Source organism: Pelodiscus sinensis, chromosome 6 (assembly GCF_052426305.1).
Source record: "Pelodiscus sinensis isolate ZL-2025 chromosome 6, ASM5242630v1, whole genome shotgun sequence".
NCBI lineage: Eukaryota > Metazoa > Chordata > Testudines > Trionychidae > Pelodiscus > Pelodiscus sinensis.
In genome coordinates, this window is record NC_143057.1 from 3,988,465 (window position 1) to 3,999,616 (window position 11,152).

The window sequence follows — 11,152 nt, forward strand, 5'->3', positions numbered from 1 at the left end:
AAAAATATGCCATAGTTCTGTTTCCCCCACACTACCTCTTCCTCCTATCTAATACACTGATATTACATGGGAGGCTCTAAAACAAGGATTAACAGAAGGGGTCTTATTTGTATAGAATTCAATCTTAATACATGCTGATGGGAGGAGGGGGAGAGGAGGGGAACACCACAATCTGAAGTTTGGCTTTTTTACTCTTTGGGTATGCCTTCACCTTTTATATGCAGCACAAAAATACACCATAGCTGTTTCCTTTACTTATTTACTTTCTTATGCTATCTGATAAACTTACATTCCACAGCAGATTGCTAAATAAAAATTAACAGTTTCTTACTTTGGGCTAGAATTCTTGTTAGTATTTGCTCTTTTTAAAAATTAGACTTATTATCTGACTTTTTCCCTCACTCTCTGTGCATTAAGTTACACCTTCAACTTTTTAATTCTCCGGGTGTAGTGGGAATTTTAAGTATGGTTCTGAAAACGTTTGGAAGGTGGGTTTGTACAACTTCTCCTTTAGAACTGTGACCATTACATCAATTAAGGCTGTTTAAAGTATATATTTTAAAATAAACTTTAATATTCAAGCTTACCAGATTGATGAACTGATAACATTAAGATGAAATTCTTAACAAGAGAAACTCTATCGTTGTACAAAATTAAACTTGTGTAAAACAAGAAGGAGCCCTGCCTTGCATTCAAAACACAGAACTTGTTTACAAAAAGGAATATTGTGACATTTGGACTTCCTTTTAATTGCGATATGCCAATAACATCTCCATGATTTTAGTAAAGGAATTGATCCTTAATTTTAGATGGCAATGAATCTACCAAACATTTTTACTATAGACTTTCCAAAGCTTTTACAGTAAGAAGTTGTCAACAAAAAGCAGGCACATTAGTGTACAAAAACGTTGCTGCTGACTTTTCCTTTTTCCATTGAAAGTGCAGGGGGTTGTGATGTGCATCCTACAAGACCCAACATAGGTTTTAACTCTCACTAAATTTGAAATATAACTTAAATCTTCAAGAAAGTGTAAACATAAGAATTTCCCCAAAGAGCAGTGGTAAACATTACAGGAACGTCTTTTCGTTGTTAAAAATTTATCTGTTGGAGAGATAAAGAAGCTTCATGACCCTTTAATGACAACCAGCCGGTGGAAGGAAGAAGTGATACATAACTTGGTACCGTTAAAGCTGAAGGAAAGACTTAGGCGGGTGACTCACTTAAAACCAAAAAGATGGCCCAAGAGGAGAAGTCATGTCGGGAGGAACCAACTCCGAACGGATTCCTGGCCAGCCTTTTCAAACCCAATCTCGATAGTGAACGGACACGACAGATGAAAAACTCCATGAGACAGCGAGGACCATGATGGTAAAATGTACTCGTGGGATCAGGAATCCCCCCTCCCCCCAGCCTTCTTCACTCCCAGGCGCCGAGAGCAAGGCTCCGCCGGAGAGCAGCGGTGGAGCCAGGGCCGGCGGGGGCGCACGGAGCAGCGGGGGCTAGCGCAGACACACACGGAGGGCGCGCTTCTTGCTCCCCCTGCCCGCGGGGCTGATTGTCAGCGCAGGTGCGGCGGCCGGCCCCTCGCTAGCTGCTGTTGGCGCAGGGCTCCCCGGGGTAGATCTCCTCGTAGGCCGGCGGCTGCTCGTGGGGCAGCGGGTAGCAGTAGGGGTAGGAGGCGTTGAGCTCGGGGTCCATGGGCGAGTAGCCGGGCAGCTCCAGCGAGGGGTGCCCGCCGCCGTGCACCTCCACGCCCGCCTCGTCCAGCACGTGGAAGACGCCCACGTTGATGTAGGAGACGGCCTGGAAGGGGCCGTCGGCGGCCGGGGACAGCTCGGGCTCGTCGCTGGAGAAGATGGAGCCTCGGCTGCGCCGCGGGGCCCGCCGGCCGCCCGCGGCCGCCCCGCCGCGCCTCCCTCGCCGCCGGCCGCCGGGCTGGGGGCGCTGCGGGCGGCGGCGCTGGCGGCGGCGCTGGCCGCGCTGGCGGGCCGCCTGGTAGTTGCGCACCAGCAGCAGGCTGAGCAGGCCCAGCAGGCACTCGAGCGCGTTGAAGACGGTGGAGAGCACCAGGCCCCGCTGGTAGTCCCGCAGCTTCTGGCAGCGCGGCGCCGCGCCCGCCCCGGCCGGCCCGCAGTGGTGCGAGTACTTGCGCTCCACCAGCGACACCGTGTCGCCGTCGATGACGGCCCCGGCGAAGGCGCTCAGCACGCCCAGCATGAAGACCAGCGCGCCCAGCAGCAGGAAGTTCTGGCGGCCCCCGGGGGGCGCCGCGCCCGCCTGCCCCGCGCCCGCCCCGTCCTCCCCCGCCGGGCGGCAGCAGAGCAGCGCCGAGCCCAGCAGCGAGAGGCCGGCGGCCAGCAGCAGCCCCGAGTAGAAGGCGCCGGCGGCCGTGCCCAGGCGGAAGGGCTCCCCCTTGAGCTCCGAGCCCAGCGAGAAGCACTTGAGGCCCACGGCGGCGGCGCTGAGCGCGCAGGCGAGCAGGAGGCAGCTGGAGAGCGCGGCGCAGGCTCCCCGGACACTCCACTTCATCCTCCGCTTGCCCTCCGCCTCCTCCGGCCTCCCCCTGCCTGCCTCGCCGCCTCCTCCCTCCGCCGCCTCCGCCTCCTCATCCTCCCGCGTCCTCCCGGGCGGCGGCGGCCCTCGGCCGGGCGGCCGCAGCCATGGGGGCGAGGGGGACCCGGAGCTCTCCAAACGCGCCGCCGCTGCCTCCGCTCCGCAGGCAGCCGCCGGCCTCAGTGAGCCAGGCGCGGCTCGCACACACACTCCCCTCCTCCCGCCCGCCCTCCCCGCCTCCCTCTCCCCGCCGCGGCTGCTGGGAGGCGATTAATAATTGATGGCAACCGCCCGGCTGCCGGAGCAGGAGCCAGGCTGGGGCGGGCGGCGGGGGCCCCGCTGCCGCGCCGCATCCCCGGACCCCGCTGCGCGCCCGCGGCGCCCGCCGCAGAGGGACGGCGGAGAGGCTGGCCGGGAAAATGGCAGGAGGAGGGATGAGATGCGGGGGGAGTTTCGTCCTCAACTGCCCCGGCCGCGCTCGGCCGCCTGCAGGGCGGGAGGAAAAGGGCGCCCCCGGGGCAAGCCCCCGGCGTCTCCCCCCGGGGGCCAAGGCTGCCCTGCCCCAGAGGGCGGCACTGCAGCTCCTTGCAGCAAAGCGGCGAAGGGGCGGGGGAAGCCGTGCGCCGTCCCAGCCTTTCCCGCCGGGAATCCTTTCGCAGCCCCCGGCCGCTCATGTTGGCAGATCCCCTCTGTGCCTCCCTCTTACCTGCCGGCGGGCGGGAGGGGGTGGGGTCCCCGCTAGGGCCCGGGGGCGCTCCCGGCTTTGGGCCAGCTATTTGGCTGTTCGGAGCGCGGGCTGGCTTGGCGCGTTGCGCGGGGCGGGTGCCGCGGTTCCACGGAACCGGCCGGGGCGAAGCGCAGGTGGGATGGTTTGATGTACAAGTTTAGCCGCTTGGTAACGCGGCTGGGCGGGCGCCCCCCTGCTCCCATCTCCGCCAGGTGACCCCCGCGCCCGGCAAAGGGCAGGCGGTCCCCAGGGAGGCTATGCACCGTCTGGGACCCGGCGAGGAGTCAGAGAGACGGGACCCTGCCTGCATGTCAGGGGCCGCGGAATGGTGCAGCGTCGCCGGCCGCGTGGCTCGGTCCTTGTGCTCTCCGCGCCCATGTGAGCCCCAGCGCACTGTAATATTAGGGGGCCCCGAGTACACTGTTACCTCGCCCCCCCCCCGAAATTAACCCAAGGGTCCCTCCCCTCCCGGCTGAGGCGACATGGCTGCGCCAAGCGGGGCTGGCGGTGCAACCCTGCAGCCCGGGCTTCGAGAGGCACCGGGCTGCGCTGCGTGGAGGAAGGAGGAACCGCACAGCGCAGCAACGCGCGCCGTTGGCACAACTGTTGCACCCGCGCTGGCCGCTTCCCACGCGCCGCCAGCCCCGAGCTGCGACCTTCGGGGGAGAGATTCAGCGGCAAAGAGGCTGGGAGGGGAGCGCACCGCTTGCCTCGGAAGGCTGGGCTGGCTCTCTGGTGCGCGCACACGTGCGCATGGAAGCGCAAAGGGCACTCAAAAGTTCTGTTCTCAGACTGCTCCCTCTGGCTGCCTCTTGCCAGACCCGCCGTGCCCAAACTCAAGCAGGTAGCCAGCGGGGTGTGGCACTCACAGCCCCTCTCCTTTACCGAGAAACACCAGCGAGAGAGGGAGGGGAGGCGCTGGAGCGCACCACCTGACAGTCCGGGATCAGGCACAAGGCAACAGCCCTCAGGCCCGGTTTTGGGAACCCCAAAGAGTCGCGTGGCTTTTAAAAGCCTCGGAGTGTGTGTGTGTGTGTGTGTCTCCCCAGCACCGCGCAAGCTGCTAAAACAACCTGCCTGATGGGTGCGCTCAACTAGCCTGATCCGGGCCTTGATTTTTCTGGTGGGGTCCTTCCAGAAACAGCAGCAACTCCCGTGACTGCGCAAGATCCCGGGTTGAGTTTGTTTTCTTTCACTTCTAAGATTTTAAACCCCACTTGATTGTTGGTGGGAGGGAGTTGTCCAAAAGCCCCGAATTAATTTTCAGGGGGACTTGTACCCCCAAATCCCTTAGGCCCAGATTTCCAAAGGAGTTTAGATGCCTAAACTCAGCAAGGTTCTCAGTGGGGTTTGCAAAAACAGGGGGGAGTGTGTAATCCCACTGCAGTCTCTCTAGGTGCCGGCTGCATCTTAGGCGTGTAAATACCTTGGGAAGGCGCACGCTGTATCTTTCCAGCTCCTGCAGTGGCAATGTGCACACTAGTATTACAGCACTCCAGCGCTCCTCTGCTGAGGCCTGGCCTCAGCTTGTCAAAAGGATTTGGGTGCCTAACACCCAGTGAAATCAACAGGAGGGAGCAGCCTCCATACTTTGTAGGTGCTGGACCTTTATATCAGATGAATTCTAAGTGCCAGCTTGAACACACAATCTGAACTCCCCGTCCATCCAGCAGGTACGGGGCCCCTGCATCTCTCCCTGTGTGGGAAAGAAGTTGCGTCTAGCTGGAATTGATCAGCTAGCAGACGAATTACGCATAGAGAAAGGCTTTACTCAGTGAGGTATGGCACAAACATTCCTTTGCAATGGGACCAAAATCTAGAATTTGTATCCTTGTTTTCTCAAAAGCGTAACAAGTTTCGGCAAAGGCTCAGCGGTTCATGCTAATAGTGAGAACATCCAGTCACATTCGATAGAATACAAAAAATATCCTTGGGAAGAAACTTCCCCTGGAGACACGTGGGAATTTCTTGTACCTTCTAAGTGGTTCTAGCCACTGCCAGAGACAAGACAAGGAGCAGCTCATCTCTGAGAGGGCAATTCCTATATTTTTATGGCCACCCCACCTTTTCTGTTGTGTTGGGTTAGGCGGCAAATTATTTAGGGATGGGACACCATCAACTCAGGATCTCAACTGGTTAACACATTGCAAAGACAATTCCCCCCTCTCTGGATATTCACCTCTCCACCCCACATGCTGAGAATGACCCACTTCCTCCCTGGCTTGATTAGCTTTATAAACACAAGCAACTTCTTCCTTGTCTATACTCCTGCCGCTGTCACTTCCACTCAGTGCATCTGATGAAGTGGGGTTTACTCACAAAATCTGATGCCCTAACTAAGCTGTTAGCCTCTAAGGTGCCACAAGACTCCTCGTTGGTTTTAGGGAAGGGGCAGCCTCTTGCTATGGATTTGGCACACTGAAGCTCTGATCTCTTCTGGCACCCATTTCCACATTGTTTATTTCAGACTCCTATCTGGCACGAGGCAGGACTAACAAGCACATGTTTCAGACGGCTGGGCATGTTGGAAATGCCCTTATTGCCCCTAGGGCAACAGGTACTGTTGGCCTCCTCCTACACCGTCCCTGTCATATCCTCTCCAAAACGTCCGTGGACCTTACAAGCACCTGACTCAATATGCAAAGCTAGGAATCCTGCTACCAGAAGGACAGATGCTTATTTATTCACTAGTCTCTAGGGTTTCGGTGTTGCTCTGCATTAGCAGATTTCCCCCTGTAATTATTTAGCAGTCTGTAGTTTAACATACGTGCATCTGGAGGAGATCATACATACAGTAAGATCAGTAACTTATCCCTCCCCCCCCCCAGTCTCTCTTTGGGTTAGAGCTCTGGCAATGCAGTAATAATACTATTCAATTAATGATACATAGTAAGACCAAGCGCTTTCCTTTTTCAAAACACTGCACAAGTATTCCCCAAAGCCGTACCTAACATTGACTAATTGCCCCCTCTTACTCACAGATCGCAACTGGGAAACAAACAGCCTCTAGGATGCTGCTCACCTAAGAAAAGGTCAAATAGTTACAAATTGCTTTGGGTGTCAGGGACCACGAGGCGGCTCATCTAGGCTTGGTGCTTAGATGGTTCACAAACGTAAATGGAAAACCTCATTGGCGGTAGTAGGCTGAGATAAGGTCCATCAGTGGACGGACTCAGAGAGAGCTGCTGTTCTCAGCTCTGCAAGAGGCTTTCTGGGTACCATAAATGGCACAAGTGTCTTTGAGTCAAATCCTGCTGCTTCTTTTCCCTTCTGGAGCAGCTGAATCAGTCTTCAGTTTTGCAAAGCAGTGGCCATGTGCAGCCACTTTTGCAGAAAGTCGCCCCTCTGAGTGGCAGCTCCGTGTGTGGCACTTGACAGCAGCCAAGTGGCAGGAGGGCATGGGAAGGATCTGGGTCGGGTTGTGCCCACCTGCCAAGAAAGACTGGTAGGCCTACAGAGGTTGCTTAGGCCAGAGAGATGCTTGTCTTGGTGGAGGATCCTTTCCCTGTGAGGCTAAATTCACTGATGTTTGTTATGCATATGGGGGACCCCAGACTCTGCCAACTGGGTGCAGTGCTTTCCATTGTCATATTGTCTGCCTCTCCACTCAGACGGCATTTTAGTATGAGCTATGGCATCATTTCTAAACCATCGCTGATAAATGCATAGCACAGCTTTGAATATCTCCGGCCATGAGGGCTGTACAGGCTTGAGCTGTCACCCAGTTTTTATTTCTGGTTCTTAAAGGGACACTGTCAACTGTAAAGTATCCCCTTTACAAACAATTTGCACGTCCCATGCCTCAGCCTGCCTTCGATACATTGTGACATTGAACATTTGGGGGTAGCCCATTTGTCACGCACCAGTGCGCCAGCTCTCTTTGCTCTTTAAGCTGTGAAAATGGAAGTGTGGGCGTCTCGTTGTGGTCCTCTCTCCTTTCCACGTGCAACAGCCTCATGGGTAGAAGCCAGCCTGCTCCTCCACCCTTTTAAAACAAAGGTGGCATGCACTGAACTCCTGGCAAAAATGCCTTTGTACGTGTAGCGTCACAGCCATGAGTTATGAAAATGAAGCAATCATATTTATGGCTGTGATATCAGTAGAAGTTTTAGCTGATCCTAGGGTAGTTAAGGTCTCGCAGTTCTTCATTAATCTAGGGACTGTGCTCTTTGAGTAATACCTATGCTGCTGCATGCGCAGGGAGATATTCCTGTCCTTTGGAGAAGGACTTAGCACCACAAAATCTTTGGGGATTCTGTATTTTATGAGGGCAGAAGATTTTATCTTGTATTTTACTCTCTGCCTTTTATGGCTATTTTGGTCCAGACTCAGGCTACATCTACACTATAGCCCAGATTGACGCTCTGAGATCGATCCACTAGTGGTCAATTTAGCAGGTCTACTGAAGACCTGCCCAATTGACTGCAGATTTCTCTCCCATCAATCCTGTTACTCACCCCGGAATAGAAAAGTTAGGAAAGTCGATGGGAGAAATTCTGTTGACTCCTCCCCCACAGTGTAGAGCCTGCAGTAATTCGGCTTAAGGTACATCGACTCCACTACATTATTCATGTAGCCAATTGCATACTTGAAGTGGACTTTCTGTTGTAGTTCAGATGTAGCCTTAGTTAAGTGGCTCAGTGTTCCACCCCTGAAATGAGTTAGGGTGGTCTTTTCCCAGTCCGCAGAAAAAAAAAGTTGATCATGGATAGAATTTTCTCAATTTTACATTTTTCTCGCAATGACAGTCATACATTTTTTCTTGACCTTGTAGCTTGCTAGCACTTGTCATCCACTAGCAAGTACTAGCGGACAAAAAACCAAATGAATATCTAAGAAACTAATATCAACAGAAAAACTAGGAAACAGCCGTCATGCCTAATTCGACAGCAGGTTATTTTCATGCACACTTTTGTTCATATTTGTGTTTTTAATATTGTGTTCATTTAATTACATTTAACAATTCTCAACAACTTCAATTTAAAATAATTATTTTGTGCTGAATCAGATCTCTTTATTCAATGGATCACTGGCTGAAAACTGGCTCGCTGAAAAGAATTTGCAGTGTTCCCACTGCCAAGGCTACTGCCCTGACTTCGAACAACCTGCAACATGGTGATGCTGACATTGTAAACACAGGAACAGGAGATGAAGCAGAAAATTCACCATCCTCTAGTGTTAATGTTAGCAGTCCTGTAAGTGCAAGTGTTGGAAATGAATTGCCCGTGTCAAATGAGTCACCAGATATGCCTGATGGCAGTAGGCACCCTGTTAAAAGAAAGTATGGCAAAAGCTCTCTCTCTCTTGGCTTTACATGCCCAGGTTTTGAGGACTGTCCTGACCCTTTTTGCATTGTATGCAAAAAAACTTGCAAAATAGCTCGCGTGTGCCAGCCAAAATAAAGAGACATCTTTAGAGTCAACATGCAGATTTGGTTGGTAATGATGTCACATTCTTTGCATTCTGGATGTTGTGAGTGTTGTGTTGAATGAAGCAGCTACAAAAAGAAAAGAAGAAGTAGAAGAAGAGAGAGTCCAACAACATGGTAGGTCGCCGCATTAACGATATGGCAAACGATATAAAATCAGTGTTATGTACCCACTTAAAAAGTTGAGATTTCTTTTGTCTTCATCTCGGTGAATCAACAGATGTAACAGGGCTTGCAGGGTGTTTAGCGTGTGTTTGCTATTTGCATAATGGTGACGTTAATGAGGATTTGTTTTTATGTACACCAGTGCCCACTCTTACAACTGGTGAGGAAATGTTTAATAATTTGGATAACTTTTTAAATTAAAATGAAATCTCATGGCAGAAACGTACAGACATGTGCACAGATGAGGCCAAAAGCAGGACTGGTTTGGTGACGGGCATCCTAATGTGGATAAACTAGAAAAATTCAGTGTACTAGCTCTTGCTGTGTTATTCACTGCCAGCAACTTGCGACAAAGAGAATGGCCCCCAGACTGACGGATGTGCTGGATGAAGTTGTGAACATAGTATATGTTCTAAAAGCCAGGCCTCTGAAAGCTAGACCCTTTTCTATAATTTGTGGAGATACGGGAAGCCTCCATACTTCATTACTGTTGCACTCGGCTGTACGCTGCTTGAGCTGAGACAGTGCTCATCAGAGTGTTTGAGTTAAGAGTTGAAATAACAGGGTTTTTCTTTGAGACTCACACATGGAATTTGTCTTATCAATTGCATGAGGTTATCTGGTTGCAGCATCTCGTACACTTTGCAGATATGTAGGCTAAAATGAATGAGTTAAACATGAGCCTTCAAGGGAAAGACACTAACGTTTTCTCTGCTTGCGAGCAAAGAAATCTTGAATTCTGGTGCTCAAATGTAGAAAAAGGTCAACTTAGTTGCTTGCCCATCCTGGGCAACCTTCTCTCAGAGAATGATCTCAAGATTGTTGGTGCAGTGAAGGATGAGATAATGCTCCACATGCATGGACTCCAATCTACTTTCAATAAGTATTTTCCTCCTGAAACTGAACATTCAGATTGGATTCACAATCCATTTAACAGCATAGCCCCTGACTTCGCTAGTCAAGATATGGAGCAGTATATGGAACTCTGGTGTAGTGGAGATTTAAAACTGGAATTTTCCAGTGACAACCTGATCAAGTTTTAAGTAAAAGTGCAGCGGGATTCCCCAGATATTGCAAAATTGTCTCTCCTTAAAATGCCCTTCGCTACCACCTCGCTGTGCGAAACCAGATTCTCCAGCTACATCTCCACAAAAACAAAATACGGAAACAAACTGAATGTAAAGGCCAAAATGGACATTCAGTTGTCAAATATCACAGCTGATACCCAAACCTCTTTGCTCTGCCCATCACACTCATCCATGACATTCAATTTTTGGTAAGTGGGCTCATTTTATTTATTTTTATTCATCTTTTGTCCCTGCTAAGTGTGATTTAATAATGATATTGTTGATGGTGATTCGTATTATTTGTTGAGCTGTGAAGACCATACATGTAGTATAACCTAATATTTTCCATTAGTAATATTGTTCCTAGTTTGTATGAGGGCATGAAAAAATCAATGGTGTTCCTCAGAGAGCACCATGATGTGCTCTGTGACCTGAAAAAGTTTAAAAACCACTTTCATGAAAACGCTGAAGCGCTTGTCGAAATTCTACCGGTTGCAGTGGGACTTCACCTCCTGCTTTAGGATAAACGTGACTTTAAGCACTTTGAAGGCCTGGGAACTTTCGTTCATAGGTCTCCTAGACACCAAACATCATGGACTTAATAGAGATTCTTGTAATCAATGACAACAATCTGTAATCCTCTATCCTTCCTTTGGGCTATCTGCAGAGCTGTGAAGTGCCCACTTCACCTTGAACGGTCATTTGCAATGTGTGTTAACCCTATTATCTGTCCCACCTTGACCTCTGGGGACCTTTCCCCAACCCAAAGAAGAGCTCTGCGTGAGCTTCTCTCTCCCATCAACAGAAGTAGGCCCTGTAATTACCTCATGCACCTGGTCTCTTTGAAGAATGGAAACAGACTGAAGCAATTTTGCTGAATTAGGGTCCTTTGTGCATAGCTGACTGGGGCTGAGTTACCAGCCCTTGGATTTCTGCCAAATAGGGTTGGTGTTGCATAGCTTCAAGGCTGTCTTGGGCCAGGACTACGCTCTGGGGCAATATTGACCTAAGGTACACAACTGGCAGGTACATAAACACCACAGCTGGAGCTGATGTACCTTTGTTTGAGTTGCCGTGGGGTCTCCATCGACTTCCCTTACGCTTCTTTTTACGGTGGCGTACCAGAGTCAAGGAGAGAGTGATCGGCTGTTGATTTAGCGGGTCTTCACTAGACTTGCGAAGTCGCCCCACTGGGTCTTCTACCACTGTGT

At 51.1% G+C, this 11,152-nt stretch overlaps 1 protein-coding gene across 1 annotated transcript; it reads right to left on the bottom strand.

Annotated features, from left to right (window-relative positions):
- Positions 1–385: 385 nt before the first annotated feature.
- TMEM271 (transmembrane protein 271) lies at positions 386–3,181 on the bottom strand. Its single transcript, XM_075931302.2, has one exon. It carries the CDS (start codon positions 2,528–2,530, stop codon positions 1,589–1,591), a length of 942 nt encoding a protein of 313 aa, XP_075787417.2. The 5' UTR covers positions 2,531–3,181; the 3' UTR covers positions 386–1,588.
- Positions 3,182–11,152: the final 7,971 nt, after the last annotated feature.

Coding starts and splice junctions, on each gene's coding strand:
- TMEM271 (XM_075931302.2), bottom strand. CDS start 2,530: ATGAAGTGGAGTGTCCGGGGAGCCTGCGCCGCGCTCTCCAGCTGCCTC.